Source organism: Ipomoea nil, unplaced genomic scaffold (genome assembly GCF_001879475.1).
Source record: "Ipomoea nil cultivar Tokyo-kokei standard unplaced genomic scaffold, Asagao_1.1 scaffold3119, whole genome shotgun sequence".
In the NCBI taxonomy this organism is placed as follows: Eukaryota; Viridiplantae; Streptophyta; class Magnoliopsida; order Solanales; family Convolvulaceae; genus Ipomoea; species Ipomoea nil.
The window spans coordinates 44,911-62,896 of NW_017619547.1; the positions used below are offsets into that span (position 1 = coordinate 44,911).

The window sequence follows — 17,986 nt, forward strand, 5'->3', positions numbered from 1 at the left end:
TTAAAAACATTTATTTTAAAATATCAAAAATTTAGTTGAGCACGGCAAATAATTCAAGTTTTTAATTAGAGTTAGGCTAAAAACTTTTAAATCAAATAACAAAAAGACTTATAACTTATAAGTCCAAACTGATAAACTCGATGGCGTGACAGGGTAGCTTTAAAGTAACATCCCTATATATGCTCACTCTTTTTGGTTGGTACAAGCTTTGTAGTACTTTATCATATTTTTGAGAGGAAATGTTGCAAAGACAACAACCTCTCTGTAATATATCCTTTCCACCTCAACGTAGAGAACTCATCAATCAAAAGAAGAAAATTTAAGTGTCATTTAGAAGAATGTCAATTTGTGCGGATGAACCAAACACCCCTAGCTTTATAGCCTACGTATACATTTTAGTTACTCATTAAACAAACATGACTAATTACTCACACGCCAAGTTTAATAAAAGTTAAACACTATTTAAAATTATAGCCTTATTTCTCGATGTTAAGTTATTTACGTATCTAAACAAAACACTTTAATTTACAGAAAAGTCACAAAGGTGAGCTCCATCACTTCGAGGGATTTTTCACACTATAGCGGTGAGATTCGATCTCATATTATTGTTTTCAAACTTCATTCATGTGACCAACTGAGCTGCTCATACAGATTTGTTATTTGAATGTGTGTTCCAAGTAAAATTAACCTTGTGGTCATAACGATAAAGGAGTAAAATGAGGTAATCCAATCTAAGTTGTACATAAATAACCAGTTCAAATTAAAAAGATCAATAAACAGGTTAATGGGCAGTTGGTACCGGTAAAGTTACAAATTATAATTACGTGACTATACTAAGCAATGGAAAATATAAGTAGCTAAAAGAAAACAAAACTTGAGTTATTTCTCTTTATTTAAAAAAAAAAAAAAACATTACAAAAGTTGATTTGCTATTTCCAGTAAAATCTGTTTAAATTTCACACTTAAAACTTAAAAGACTCTTTGACGTTGGACGCAAGACAGGTGACCCTTTTTCTTTATCTTTTATTCTTTTTTTATTATTTAATAAAGATAAAGACAAACTTAGCACTGAAGATTACTCAGAAATATTTGGAATTTCTGATTTTTAATTACCGCAAACTATATATTGTCTTGTTTCGTCGATACCGCCGACAAAGATTGCCCAATGCCCTTTGCATTTTGTTCCATACCCTACATATTTCATTATTTAAAAAAGCAATTAATTATAAGATATATTTCTTTTCTTGTTATAATGTTAATATAAGTAGCCAATTTCCCTTTTTGCGGAGATTAGTCCTCACTTTTATATTAGGCCTTACCAAGTAATAAAATTTAAATTTTTACTTTAATTTTACATTTTTTTTTTACTACCGAATAACAATTCCTTAGTTCCTAATTTTTTCCTTGCAACAAACGGTTTGTTAGAGTTTAATAGTTATAATTTGCTTTTAGAGTACACTTAGGCTCTGTTTGGCAAACCTAGCTGAAAAGCTATAAGCTGGCAATTTATATCCTACACCACGGCGTACATTGCACTATGCGCCCAGATGCAAAACGACGTCGTTTTAATTATTTTTTTTTTTGAAATTTCCCGCCCAGTGAATGGCAGTAGGCTTTTCTTTAAAAAAAACCCGCTGTTCAAGAATGTACATAATGTTATACTTGAATACACATAATGTTAACATGAATACACATAATGTTATAACAAAATATACATACTTTTTAAAAGATAATACACATAATCTAACATAATACATAATAAACATAACTTTTAACATAATACACATCAACTCTTAACATAATACACAAAAATTTTCTGATTCGTTGTACATAATTGTATAAAATAATGTACATAATTGTATAAAAATACACATAACTGTATGAACCAATACACATAACGTTGTGAACGAATACACATAACGTTGTGAACGAATACACATAATCTCAGCAACTTCCTACCGCGCCTCCCAACACGACTCCAAAACGACGTCGTTTTGGGAGGCGCGCGGCGCACAGTGCTATGTGCGCCGTGGTGTAGGATATAACGATTGCTATAAGCTAGGAGCTGATAGCTGAAAATGAGCTGAAAGCTGAAAAGCTATAAGCTCGGAGCTGAAAATTGAAGAGCTGTTAAGCTAGCTGTTATGATTGAAAGTGTTTGGTAAAATTAGCTTTTTGGTAAACTGATAAATGTAAAAAGACTAAAAAGGACATCTTCATAAAATTTAAATTAATTTGTTTACATATTAAAATTTAACAGTTTGTCTTCCAAAAAAAAAGTAAACATTTTTTAAAATAAAACTATTAGCATGATCATGATCTAGCATCCCATAATGAAGTAGAAATATTGTCATTGGGTTGAAACCATATTGCTAATTTAAAAATAATAATAATAATAATAATAATAATAATAATAATAATAATAATAATAAGCTAAAGATGAAGGGATTGACGTGAAAGTTGGGATAGGGGAAGAGAAAGGGTTTTAATTCATAAGGTTAAAATATGTCATTACTTTAAAATAATAAGGGTAAAGATGAAAAAAAGTTAGGAAGCTAGTAGCTTATTTTCAAAAGCTACCTAAAGTAGCGTTCCAAAATAAGCTTTTATTTTAAGCTAGGAGCTTATTTTGGGAACATTACCAAACAGAGCTTATAGCTTATTAGTAGCTTAAAATAAGCTATAAGCTCCTAGCTTAGCGTTGCCAAACAGAGCCTTAGTAACAATATAAATGCTATGTTTGGCAAATTTAGCTGGAGAGGTAGCTGAAAGCTAAAAAGGAGCAGAAAGTTGAAAAACTATAAGTTAGGAGCTAAAAACTGAAAAGCGATTAAGCTAGCTGTTGTGCTTGGAAGTGTTTGGTAAAATTAGCTTTTTGATAAGCTGATAAATGTAAAAAGACAAAAAAAGATATTTCATAAAATTTAAACATATTAAAATTTAACATTTCGTCTTCAAAAAAAAAATAACATTTTGAAATAAAACTATTAGCATAATCATGACCTAACATCCTATAATGAAGTAGTAATATTATTGCGAATCTCCTTCATCTAATAATAATAATAATAATAATAATAATAATAATAATAATAATAATAATAATAATAATAATAATAATAATAATAATATTTGTGGTGAAACTTGCGGATAAAGGAGAAGAGAAAATGGTTTTAATTGAGAGGTAAATGATGTCATTTCTTTAAAATAATAAGGACAAAATTGAAAAAAAAAAAGAAGAAGAAGTTAAGAAGCTAGTAGCTTATTTTGAAACGCTATCTAAAGTAATGTTCCAAAATAAGCTCTTATTTTAAGCTACGAGTTTATTTTGATTAACATTACCAAACATAGCTTATAGCTTATTAGTAGTTTAAAATAAGCTATAAGCTCCTAAATAAGCTCTGCCAAACAGACTCAAAATACACAAAATACACCCAACAATAATATAAAATGCACCTAACGATATCATTAGTTGCATGCACTGAGTATGAAAATTATTCAACTCAAAGTTCACCTTTTAAAATTTATGATATTTTTTTAAAAAATTTGGTTTAGGGGTTCGCTTTTATGTATTTAAGAGTTTAGTTTTAGATTTAGTTTTCTAGATTTATCAATAGATATACTATGTAGTTTAATGGAGTTTGGGGTGACGAGGGAAACCTACGAGGGTGTGTATTGATGAGTAAACTCCGCGTTATGATCTTAGTTGACAAATGACCACATAGAGGTAAATTACAATTGGTTGCTCAATATTGATCGGCTCAAACCAAGAAGGCCAATTAGATCATTCTCGTTGAGAGTTAAACTTATAATTAATCTAGTTAACAAATTGACCAACTTAGATGGATTTACCCTATACTATACATGTAAAGAGTTTAAATTAAGAATTTAAGAGAGCGTTTAAATTATTAGGAAAATTTTATGAATTTTATTAAAGTCTATGAAAATCTATATGTCAAACATACTTTTATTGACTTTTGAATACTTTTTCGTTTAGTTTCTACAATATTCTTACCCAAAGACTGAATCCCCAGCCCTAAGGGCCCCCCACCTCCGACCCGACAGAGCTTGTGGGAGGATGTAAATTGTTGGTTTTTGGGTTTTCGGGCCCAAGGAGGTCCAACACAACCTTGGTCGGTGGATTCACCTTTCACATGATGTTTATAGAAAAATAAGTAGAAAAATATAACTCAATGCTTTTGTACGTGGAAACCGAAAGGTGAAAACCACGGGCCTTTTTGGGCGGTGACAAGCCTAATTCCACTATGTATTTTGTAGGTGTCTTTGTACATACTTGTAGGGCTATTCTCTACACAAAGTGTTGTGTTTCTAATAATATAGCAATAATAATATAAGAAGAGTGATGGAATGGTGTGGAAGAGTCCTTCCATTTGTATGGATGAGTGGTGGAGCCTTCTTGGTATGTTGTGGAATGAGGCCTTCTTGGGAGAGTAGTTGTGGGAGAGTGATAGTAGTCTTCAAGTGTGTAGGAAGAGTGCTTGGGAGAGTCCTCCTATGTGTGTATGAGTGAGTGGATCCCCCCCCCCCCCTTTCTTCTTGTCTTCTCCTCCTTTTATAGCTAGCCCATCCCCAAAAGTGTCCGTTGGACCATTTAGTAGGGTAGTTAATAGGTATTAACTTGGTTATTAGTGGGGTAATAAGTGGGAGACTTAATAGGTAGCCTTTATTTGGGGGTTATGGATGAGGTAGATAAATAGGACTTTTAAGGGTAGATAATTAGGAATAACGGCTAGTTAGTCCAACCCTCTACCCGTGCCGACCTCCGGGTCGAGCCGACTCCCGGGCCAACCGACTCCTCGGTTTGGCTCGTATCTCTTTTGGGCTTGCTCCATTTTCTTCTTGGGCTTCCCTTCTTTGTCTGGGCTTTATCTCTTTTCTTCTTGGGCCCCGAGCCCACGGGGTTCACACCCCATCATAAATCACGGTGACTCAATGGGTTAGTAGGCAGGGCCAAATGCCGGTGCGCACAAGGAATCTGCCCACTTTGAACATAATTCCCACACTGCCGCCGCCGAGGTTCGAACCTTGGTTTCTACAATATTCTAAAAATAGTACTCCGTATCATAGCTATTTATTAAGACGTGTAGTATTTCATTGTTGGTGCCTTGGTGAGAAATGATTTAATTGGTGATTTTAATTCATCGGTCTTGATTGATTTAGAGATTTTGAAATTTATTTTAGAATTGTAATCTTAATAATTGAATATTTTACTTCATAATTTCTTTTAAAAAAACTTAAATGTACTTTTTTTCTTTTTATACAAATAAAATTAATATATAAAAAATATATTATTACCCAACTCTAATTGAGATCTTTTAAATGACATTGATATTAATTTTTTTTTATATTTTTAAGTAACCTAAATTTACACTGACAGTGATTTAATATAATTATAGCTTAATTAAAAAAAACAAAAAAAAAACCAATATTTCTATTTTTTTAAATAAAAATATCATTTAAAATTTTTAATGATATATTTTTATACTATTAATTTTATTTTTTAAAAAAGTAATAAAAATGAATTTAGAGAGAAAATATTAATTTGTTAAAAATTCATAAGATGTTTTTATCTTAACTAGCACGAATACCAAAGTCCAAATTGAATACTATTTTACTTTTTTTAAATTTGTTTAGAAGTTTAAATCAAATAGTATTAGGACTTGTAAAAATTTGAATAGAATAATTCCAAAATTGTAAAGAAGTTTCTAAAAGTTTGGATCCCATACAACTTAGAATTCGGCAACCCTAACAAAGCTACATTGGTTTTGGCCCCAAAGCTTAATAAAGACGCTATTTATTGTTTCCTTTCATCTTCAAGAACCCAACCCAAAACTCTGAAATATAATAATCTGCAATATAATTCTGCTCCGATCACTTGCTTTTCTCTGTTTTCTTGCAATGGAGCTGATTCCCGGTCTTCCCAACGACTTAGCTTTTGAATGTCTTATTCGGATTTCGTTTGATCAGTTTCCCAAGGCTTCATCTGTATGTAGAGCATGGAAAGCTGTGATTAAGCAGCCGGAGTTCCTCCGGCGCCGGAAAGCTTCTGGTCTAACCCGACCTGTCATTGCCATCTGTCAGTCAGGTTTAAGCAGATCGGATACACTGGGTTTCCGGCTCACGCTATTCGACCCGGTGAAAAGGCGTTGGCATGATTTTCCGCCGATACCGGAGGTGGTGGAAAGGATGCCGGTGTTATGTCGCGTGGTCGGTATTGGGGCGGAGCTGGCGGTGATAGGGGGGTGCGATCCGGTGACACGGCGGTATCTGAATTCAGTTTTCATCTACAACTTCTTCTCCGCCACGTGGAGGCGCGGCGCCGATATGCCAGGCGAGGACCGCCTGTTCTTCGGATGTGCGGCGTCGGAGGATGGCGGGACAGTGGTGGTCGCCGGCGGACGGAGCTCGACCACTACCTTAGCGCTGAAATCAACGTTGGCGTACGACGTGGCAAGGGACACGTGGACGACGTTGACATGTCAATCGGGCGATACGTGTGCACGTGCGTGTTCCAATGTGGTGAGTTCCACGTCGCCAGTTGTCATACCACTGAAACACTCGACTTTGTCACCCGACAATGGCACGTAAGCGACCGTGACATATGGTTGCAGGCTAACGATGTGGAGATTGACAGGGTAATATACAAAATCAGGAAAAGATGTGACGTGGACAAAATCAGGAAAAGATGTGACGTGGTTGCATTAGAGGACGACACATGGGTGTTCGTCACGCGCGTCCCCGACTCTACATCCGACGTGACATATTTGACAGGGTGGCAGGGGAATATGATGGTGATAAATACAAAAGGTGGTGAAATTCATAGTGCTTATGTGCTAGAATTGAAGAGTAAAAAATGGACGAAAGTAAAAATCCCACGTAAGTATCGCGGTTATGTTCATTTTGGTTATTATTGTCATATACACATCTAAAAGGAACAATTTTATTTTGTCCTTAAATTAGCTTGATAAGCACTCTTCTTCTTCTACTACTTTTTATTTATTTATTTTTTAATATATTCATCTTAGATGATTGAGATTCAATATATGTTTTATTTATTTATTTTTTAATATATTCATCTTAGATGATTGAGATTCAATATATGTTTCACGATGTGTTATATTTCGTAGCAATAGATAGAGAAAATATAGAACATATACTACCTTGTAATCCAAAAGTAAAAATATGATGCATTTCAATTGTTTTAAGTTTCTATTAGAGATTTGTACAAAACAAAATGTGACATTGAAAGTTATGCATTACACGTGGCAAAAATAATTCTTGAGAATTAATTGTTGAAATTACCCAATAGTTGTTTGAATTGACTAAAGCGAAATAAGTAAAGTTAAGTAAGTCAAGTACTATATAATGCGATGACTTGTTACTATTAAAGTTGATATATAGATATTAAATTGGAGGTATTTCATAAAAATAAATAAATAATATACTTTTTAAAGTTTTAGTTCCTTATTAATTTTTTTTTTTAAAACTCATAATCTATTCATGCTATGCATGAAAAAAATTAGAGAAACTAAAATAATCTTTAAAAAAATAAAAACTTTATTGTATATATATTCACACCCACACAAAATGTACTATATATTTAGTATTTTGGGTTTCAAAATGTTTGAGAATTGGAATATATCTTCTTTTTTTTTTTTCATTAGAATTCAATTTCACTATAAATTTATACTAAATAGAATTTGTTAATAATTTTAAATCTATCTAAAAGTCTCACTCAAACTATTTTTTCGTTCATATGATTTATATTTAGAAATAAACACAATATTAGTGCAATTTCACTATAAATTTTCACTAAATAGAATTTGTTAATAATTTTAAATCAATTTAAAAGTCTCACTCAAACTATTTTTCCGTTCACATGCTTTATGTTTGGAAATAGACACAATATTATTAGTGCAATTTCACTATAAATATGCACCAAATAGAATTTGTTTATAATTTTAAATCTATTTAAAAGTCTCACCAAAACTATTTTTCCATTCACATGGTTTATGTTTGGAGATAGTCACAATATTAGTGCAATTTCACTATAAATTTGCACCTGCAAATAGGATTTGTTTATAATTTTAAACCTATTTAAAAGTCTCACCCAAACTATTTGTTCGTTCACATGCTTTATGTTTGGAGATAGACACAATATTAATGCATTATATTTTTATTGCTCAAAAAATTTAAATATTTAGAATGTCACAAAATTTGTCTATATATCGATTGTCTATTAATCAACTTTTTTGTCTATCAATTTTATTAAGTGATTTAAAAAAAAAAAATCTAATCATAATAGTCTATGATTAAAATATTTAATAATTTTTGAAATGAATTTTGATTAGCACATAATAAAGAGCTAAACAAAGCTCCAACACATGTCCAGCCAACCTGAGAAAGAAACTCCCTCCAACCGTGACAGCGGTAGCTAGCATAGACTCATTCCAAACCTGCTGGGAATAATCACACAAAATATATAAATGCATGCATGCATCATATCCTCATTTTGACCCCCACACTTTTGGACATGAGAGCTTCACATAGTTACATCCACCCTTTTTTGGTATAAATTTGTGGTGCTACAAAACACATCATTTAGTGCTCTCTAGAGGAAGGTCCGGCCTCCATTTGAGAGGGATGTTCAATTTTCAAAGTTTGGTCCAACTCTTAAAATCAACAGGTTGCAAATCAAGGTCCCCCGTTATGGTTCTATAACCATTTTTGACATTATAACATTTCTAGGATCTCCATACCAGTAGCATGAATCCTCATAATTCGGGCGCAATGGTAAACATGCATGTAATACGATCAATGTCACAAGGCAGGAAAATTTCTTAACAGAGATAAGTCCAAGTCTGCTTGGTGGGATCAATTAAACCTGTCATCCTAGTACCCAGGGACGGAGCCAAGAGGGGCAGCTGCTCCCCCTCCCCCCCACACCCCACCCCCATGCACCCCATATATAATTTTTGTATGTATATATGTATATATAGTACATGTGTTAGTATTAGTAAAATAAAACTAGGAATAAGGGTCAAATAGGCCACTGAACTGCACACGAAAATGCAATTAGGCCATTGAACTTAAAAAATCTACAATTGGGTCCCTAAACTAACCAATTTCATTCAATTTGTCCATTTTTCAAGTTTCTCAAGTTGCTAACAAGTTACCCCTCCACCTAGGATGCATATGTGTCATTGTTTTAAATATAATTTATTTTTAAATTAGTTTTTTTAATATTTAATAAATAAAAACTAAAATAATTTATTTTTAAATTAGTTTTTTAATGTTTAATAAATAAAAACTAAAACAATTTTTTTTGAATATAAAATAATTTGTTAAGACGGCTTGGATTTTATTTTCAAAAAAACAAATTATTTTAATTTTTATTTATTAAACATTAAAAAAAACTAATTTAAGATTTTTTTAAAAAAAATTAATTTTTTTTTAAATGCCACACATGCATCCTAGGTGGAGGGGTAACTTGTTAGCAACTTGAGAAACCTGAAAAATGGACAAATTGAATGAAATTGGTTAGTTTAGGGACCCAATTGTAGGTTTTTTAAGTTCAGTGGCCTAATTGCATTCTTGTGTGCAGTTCAATGGCCTATTTGACCCTTATTCCAATAAAACTATTAAATGTTAACAAGAGTTGGTTGAACACATGTTGAGTTATGATAAAGGATAGGGGATTGAATCTTGGCATTAACATAGTTTTATACTTGGCTCAATAACAGTTTTTTTAACTCCCTCCCTATGTTTTCAACACAGTTACGTTTTTAATACATTTTTAATATTTAATACACACACACACACACACACACACACACACACACACACACACACATATATATATATGTATGTATATATATATATAACATTCTTTTATATTAATAATGAGATGTGTTTTTTTATTTAAATTATCTCTTTTGTTTTAATGTTTCGCCTTTACTGAAAAAAATTCAGAATTCGTCCCTACTTCTTCGCCCCCTCAACCGAATTTCTTGCTCCGTCCCTGCTAGTACCACAGAGATAATGTGGCATTATGGTCTGAATCATCTTATTTGAATCACCATGTAACCAAGGATCACCCCAAGCCATAGTTTTAGCATCATTCACAATTCTATGTCTTACCCCACTACAAATAAGCTCATGAGCAACCATAATACTACTCCGACAAAAATAGGGACCGGACGATTGCCTAAAGAGACATCAATAAAAGAGGAGTTAGGAAAATACATTGCTTTATAAACACCTACAGCCAGTGAATGTGGCTTAGTAAGAAATCTCAACCCTTTGTTTCCCCAACATAGCTAAGTTAAAACCATGCAATCTTTAAAACCCAAAACCCCAAACTTCTCAGGGATACCCAAGCAATCCAATGAATACCTCTACCATTTGCACCACTAGAACCCCACCAAAACCGGTTCAACTTTATTCTCAATATATGAAAAAACAACACGTATATTCCTTCCTACAAACGCAGTGAAGCCCCGAATACTTACCAAAATTAGCAGATTGAGCAACACCAAGTAAACTTGTTACACAAGATCTTCCTCAGAAGTGTTTTTACTAAAAGAAACATGTGACTTATGAAAATTGACAGCTTGGCTAGAAAGGTACTCATAGGTATGTAGGCTTTATATTGCTTTACTTCCTGAGCATTGATTTTAAAGAAAAGTAAATTGTCTTCTGCGAAAAATAAGTGTGAGATCACAGGTGCTCATCTTGTTAGTTGTTACCCTAAAACCATGAATAGCTCCTGAATTCTGAACCTGTTGTAACAAAAATAAAGACATTTAGCACAAATGATAAACACATAAGGAGACAAGGGATCCCCTGTCTCAAACCACGTGAAGGGATCCCCTGTCTCAAAAAACATAATATAATTAATTTACTTTAAAAAACTAAACTTAAAATATTAATTGACATGGCATTTTACGTGAAATTCTACGTGGCAGGTGACTTAAAGGTAACATGCTATTATAGGTCAAATATGTTAATTGCACTATTTTAACTAATTTAAGGGTTTAATTGAAGGTTTTTTTTTTTTTTTTTTTTTTTTTTTTTTTTTTTTTTAGTTCAAGAGTCTAATTACACTTTAATATATAGTTAGGGTCTATTTGACCCTTATCCCTTTAATTAATTACCTTTGAATGAGTCAATCCCATCTCACTTTAAAATGAAATCAATTTATTAGTAGGTAAATACAAATAATAATAATAATAATAATAATAATAATAATAATAATAATAATAATAATAATAATAATTAAATATGAAAAGATAAAATTCGGATAAATATAGTACCACTCTTTTGAACTGACATATAAAAGTGTGATTTCTCAAAGTGTTAAAAAAAAAAAAGTGCAGGATAATATCATCATGGAGCTTGATACTCTAACATGTTTGAAGACTTATCTTATGTGGGTTTTATCATCAAGGAGTGTATGATTTTAATTCAAACTATATGTAGTATGTCAGTTCGTCATGTTTTGAGATGGTTAACCTTATAATTAATTCAAATTTTAGCGAATGACTTAACCTCTAAGTTTGGTTCGAGGGAATCTAATTGTATTTAAAATTAATGTGTTACTTATTAATCTATTTTTCTTTGTTTTTTTTTTTTAAAAAAGTAAAATGAAATAAATAAATAATTTCCAAATGGTCAGTCAAAAAGTAAAAAACAAAAAAGATACAGATTCCAAATAATTATTATTATGAAAAGGAAGAAAAATGGATTTCGTGTATACAAAACCAAGATTATTCTTAGAAGATATGGATGGAATAAAGTTGGTTATTCTGCAGAGGATTGGATTATATGCTTCTTTCTCACTCACAAAGTCACAAGTCAAAGCTGCTTTCCAAATATTTTATAGATTTTCTTTTACAAGCAAAACCAACAAGCTAAGTAAAAATATGATTAAATTTTTTAAAGGATACAGTGCAATCTTGTGCGGCGGCACTGTAAATTATACTCTGTAATAAAAATATTTGATATGATTTAAGATGTGAGTGATAATCAAGATAAAATAATGAATGAGTATAGGAATGAATGAAGATGTGGCACATAAATTATTTTCTAATCTATTGTATTTATGTAGTTACATGTATGTTCTTAAATTTTAAAGTTTAAAGTGAGATATATACAAGTGTCAATTGTATTTTTGTGTGGCTAATCAATACATAACAATAGCTTCAATATTTTTTATCTATTTATTTATTTATTTATTTATTTTTTTGGGTTGTCATGCTTTTAAGATTTAGCAGAGAGGGAAGAGAAGAGTTGGTCTTGTAAGTTAGATTTTGTTTTTGGTGAACTTGCGTCAAATAATAATAATAATAATAATAATAATAATAATAATAATAATCTATACTAATAAGAGCCAATCGTTATGCGTTGGACCCGTGTCCAGCTTGCATGCTGGACACGGGTAACAGGGCCGTTAGACACTGTTTTTTTTTTTTTTTTTTTTTTTTTTTTTTTTTTTTTTAAATTTCAGACTGCTTCGTTATAGGAGTATATGTTCATAATTTTATTACTATATGTTAATAACTATACATTCATAACTCCATAATTGTACATTCATAACTCTATAACTGTACATTCATAACTCCATAAATGTACATTCATAACTCCATAACTGTACATTCATAACTCCATAATTGTACATTCATAATTTTCGAAGCTCTATGTTCACAATTTTAGAGCTCTATTGTTAGGAATATATTGTAAATTTTGATGAGCCGAATGTATTTTTGAAAAATCAAGTAGTCCCCAATTTTATTGTATTTGAGTCAGTCCTAGTCTACGGAGTATGGTGCACCTATATCATGCAACCCATGTACAAGTCTGGAAAATCATATTTTGATTTTCGATGTTAAGCGGGATTATAGCTTAACACAATTATGTTGCGGAAAAGTCACCAAGAACCATGCTAGAGGAGTTGGAAGATACGCGTGTGAGCAAAGACAAGTGATCCTTAGTTCGAATCTCAAGTGAAGCAATTTTTAAGCTTGCTTTGGAGACTAGCTTGGACCGTATGAGAGACTAACTCCACCGTATGAGAGACTAGCCTGGACCGTATGAGAGACTAGCTCCAAGTATGAGAGACTAGCTCAATGTATACGAAGACCGTATGGGAGACTAGCTTGGACCGTATAACCGTATGGGAGACTAGCTTGAAGAGTATGAGAGACTAGCTCCAAGTATACAAAACCGTATAGAGACTAGCTAAGGAGAGACTAGCTAGAATAGAGACTAGCTAAGGAGAGACTAGCTAAATGGAGACTAGCCAAGGAGAGACTAGCTAATGGAGACTAGCTAAGTTAAATGCACAAGTCTCACAGAAGTCTTGCACCATACAAAGAAACGTACCAAGTATGGTGGACCAAGCTTGAAATTCGAAACAGAGCATCTCACCATGAACAACAGTGAAGTTTTTACAGAGGTTCCAGTATACTATTTTACAAGGATCATGAAGGAGAAAATATCCGATATATTTTCATCTGAACATCAAGTTTTTACGGTGGAACCGGAGACGCTCGAAGAAGGCTGATTTGCGGAAAAAGTATTTTATACTCAAGCAAGAATCAGCAGATAAATTATTTGATCAACTTGACATGTCAGAGCATTTATGAAGGAGAAGAAAATCAAGCACGCCGCGCCGAACTTATTCAAATTTTGGAGGCTACAAAATTCAAGACACGGCAACGGGCAATTTATTCAAATCATCTGACAAAAAGGAGAAATGACATCTACCTACAATTGCAGATCAAGTTGACAATATTATCTGATCAACTACAATTCAAAATGAACGATCGAGATCGAAAGTTAATCAACGGGCAAATAGCTTTCTTTGGCTATAAAATGCCCAAGCAGACTTGAAGAAGTATATGACTTGAATAAGACTTGAATCACGAACAAGAGCAGTATACAAACTCAAAGAATATCCAATCAATCATCAAGTCATGTATTGAGCTATACACGATAAAATTCAAGTCTGAGTGAGAGAGAAATTTTATTTCTTTGTAATATTCTCTACTGAGTGTAGAAAGAGGGCGGAGTAACTAGAGAGAGTGAAAAACCCTGGTTGAGTGTAGCTTTGTGCGTAGCACTCGTGGTGAAGGGCAGAGTAACAAGAGGAGCTTGTGAAAACCCTTGGAGGACGTAGCTTTGTGCGTAGTTCTCGTGGTGTAGGAGTACAGCTTTGTGCGAAGGACTCGGGGAGGCGGAGTAACAAGAGGAGCTTGCGAAAAACCTTGGAGGAGTGTAGCTTTGTGCGAAGCACTCGGAGAAGTGTCGTTGGGCACTTATTCACTATTGTATCTGGGTGATCGAAGAATAGTGAATTTCCTCCTTGAAGTGAAAGGAGAAGAGTGGACTAGGAGGATTACACCACCTCTGAACCACTATAAATCTCTCTCTCTATTTACTTACTGCTCATATATTTTGTGCATGCTTATTCTAACTGCGAACTAACCCGATTACGATTTATCGCGTATCTTTATCCGTCTGGGTTTGATAGTTCTCACGTTTGCATGCGAGCCAAACTTTGCGTACATTATATTTGAACCATATCAAGTGTTTTTAACGTATTGCATGTTTAGAATCTCTCTTTGAACACCACACTATTAAGCATAACACTATACCGCTACCTATTCCGCTGCACACTCTAAGTTGTTTATCTTGATGATGCTTGTTACTTAGAGTTGATATAATTAAAGTGTTATTTGCTTTGTGTGATTTGCGAAAGAATTCGAAAAGTTAGAGAAGTCTATTCACCCCCCCTCTAGACTTCTCGCCACCCATTCGGGACCAACATCTATGTTCATAATTTTATCACTATATGTTCATAATTGTAAGTTCATAATGTCAAAGCTATTTCTTCATAATTCGATCAATAACTGTACATTCATAACTCCATAACTGTACATTCATAACTCCATAACTGTACATTCATAATCTTCGAAGCTCTATATTCACAATTTTAAAGCTCCATGGTCATAATTTTATCACTATAAATGTTCATAATTGTAAGTTCATAATGTTAGAGCTTTGTGTTCATAATTTCATAATTGCATAACTGTACATTCATAACGGCATAACTGTACATTCATAATCAAAAAAAAAAAAAAAAAAAAATAACGCTGTTAACAGCAAAACACGCGCTATTTTTTTTTAAAAACTAAATGACGCGTTTTTTAAAAAAAACGACGTCGTTTTGGGCCCATGTCCACAATTCATTGTGGACACGGGTCCAGGGCATAATTTGCCAATAAGAGCCTAATGGGCTGTTTGGTTCACGGAATAGGTCTGGAATGGCATAGCATTCTCGATCAGTAATAGGTCTATTCCTCTGTTTGGTAACTACTTGTATTCTCAGGAACATTGTTCTCGGGAATGACCTATTCCCCTTGTAAGGGGAATAGAGATTCCTGGCGGCCCCCCTGGTATAAGGCTATTCATGAGTTCTCAGAAATAGCCTAAAGTTTCTGTTTTCTATTTTATTCCCAATTAAATTTATTTCCTATTTTACCATCGCCAGTTCGTCACCACCACCACCATCGCCATCGTTGTCGCTGTCGCCACCGCCACCGCCAGCACCACTATTTTACAATATTATAATAAGTATTCAAATGTAGAATTATAATACAAATAAAAATCAAGTGGTTTGTAGTCCACTGGTATCCAGTTGGTCCTTTATGTGGGATGTCTTAGGTTCGAGCCTTGTAGAATTAGTGAAGGCGTAGATAGTATATGTGGGTGTCCCCCTCCCTTTGTAATAGTATTACACTATTTTACAATACTAGTAATTGCACCTGTGCGATGCACGGAATGGATTTGTTGTAATATATTAAGAATATATGAATCGATATATAATTATTTAAATTATAACATCAAATATTATATAGTGCAATTAAAGATATGATTTGAATCGTTTATCTATTTTGATGTTATCATTGCTTGAATTTGTGCAAATAATTGCTCAAATTAATAACTAATATCTAGATGTACGCATGTGGTCCTATAATTTTGAAGATTTTATTTATCATTGTTTAGTATTTTCATAAATTAGGCAAATGTGCTCGTTCTCTAACAACTCAGTTATAGAAATGAATTGCTATCCTTATTCATTTGTATGGAAGATATATATATTTTTGTCTAGATATATAGCAATTTTTTCATTTAAAAAAATAAATCAATATCACCGATTATATTTACACATTATTGAAACCTCTTTGTAGACGACATTGGTAGTGACAACACAATCTTGTTCATCTTCGGCTAGAGCTAACATCTTGGGTGAAAATATATAATGGTAGAATATCACTCAATTAGTTATCCTTTTATATTTTCAGTCAATTCATAATATCAAATTCATTTTCAACCAATTATTATTATTTTTATTTTCAGTCAATTAGTCAATTAGAATATCAAATGCAGTGATATTTTTACCTAACTTTCGTTCCATTTTTAATTGATGATGTAGATATTATTATTGAAATATTTCCATTCCATTTTTAATTTACTTTTACTATTGTTTAAAATATGCATTTACTATTGATAATGTAGAATATTATTATTGGAATATTTTCCTCCAATTTTTTATTTTTATTCCATTTTTAATTAAAATGCAATGATCTGACCATTTTTTTAGCCAATTATTGATCATTTTTTTTTATTTGCAATCAATTATTAATATTCATTTCCTTTTATATTTTCAGTCAATTAGTAATATTAGATATATTTTCAGTCAATTAGTAATATTAGATTCATTTTCAGTCAATTATTCTTTTTTTATTTCCAATCAATTATTCAATTAGAATATAGATGCAGTGACATTTTTACCTAATTTTCGTTCCATTTTAATTTGATGATGTAGAATATTATTAATGAAATATTTTTGTTCCATTTTTAATTTATCTTTACTATTTTTTAAAATATGTCTTTAGTATTTGATGATGTAAAATATTATTATTGAAATATTTCCTTTCAATTTTTAATTTTCCTTTACTTCTAACAAAAAAAAAAAAAAAAAAAAACTTTGGACTTCTCAATACTTGCCCACATTGATTTTTTTTTTTTTTGGTAAACCCAGAGTTTCCACCGCCGGACACAGTGACTAATCCCCTCGCTAAATTGTAAGCACCTCTTTTGAGTGGGATAGCTGGCTTAGAAATTTAAGGCTGCTCCATTCCCAAATCCAAATATCGAACCATTGACCTTACCATGGATGAGTGAGTCCCTTACACTCAACTACACCCTTTAGGTTACTTACCTACATTGATGGGCAAGCAATTATGATTGTAAGAGGAGCATTGCTCCTCCTTCCAAACATTTTCAATGTGATATTAAAATGATCTCACATCATTTACAAAGGGAGTTCGTGACTCCCTTTTGTCTTCTTCTAATTTTTTTTTAATTTTAATTTTATTTTGTATATCGTTTTATTATTATTATTATTATTATTATTATTATTATTATTATTATAATTATTATTATTATTATTATTATTATTATTATTATTATTATTATTATTATTATTTGATTATTGATAAATTCGCCATTTTAACAATTTATCTTTAGTCAAAACACCAAAAATATTATTTAATAACTAAGTAATTTGCTCCAAACTGCTAAAAACTAAAACAACACATACATTTTGGGTTAATTTTTCCTAACCCCACTAATAAATAATAAATAATAAATAAATAAATAAATAAAACTAAAATAAGAATACAAACCTAAGGTTTTTTAAATAAGAACTTTTTGACTACTCAATACTCGCCACATCGATGGGTAAACAATTATGTCTGTACCTCTTATATAGAGGAACTCAAGAGCTCATCTTTTCAAACATTTTCAATTTGGGATGAAAATGAACCCACATCATTTACAAAGGGAGCCTGTGGCTCCCCTTTGTCTTTTTTTTTTTTTTTTTTTTTTTGGTTAATTTTAA

The 17,986-nt window shown here is 32.0% G+C and overlaps 1 protein-coding gene across 1 annotated transcript in view; it reads left to right on the top strand.

Annotated features, from left to right (window-relative positions):
• The window catches only part of LOC109166894 (F-box/kelch-repeat protein At1g80440-like), a 22,903-nt gene extending 15,857 nt beyond the window's left edge, over positions 1-7,046 (top strand). Inside the window, exon 2 of the mRNA XM_019315794.1 lies at positions 6,704-7,046. Within this exon, the coding sequence (XP_019171339.1) occupies positions 6,704-6,723 (20 nt within the window). The 3' untranslated portion in view covers positions 6,724-7,046. The remainder of the gene's footprint in view (positions 1-6,703) is intronic.
• Positions 7,047-17,986: the final 10,940 nt, after the last annotated feature.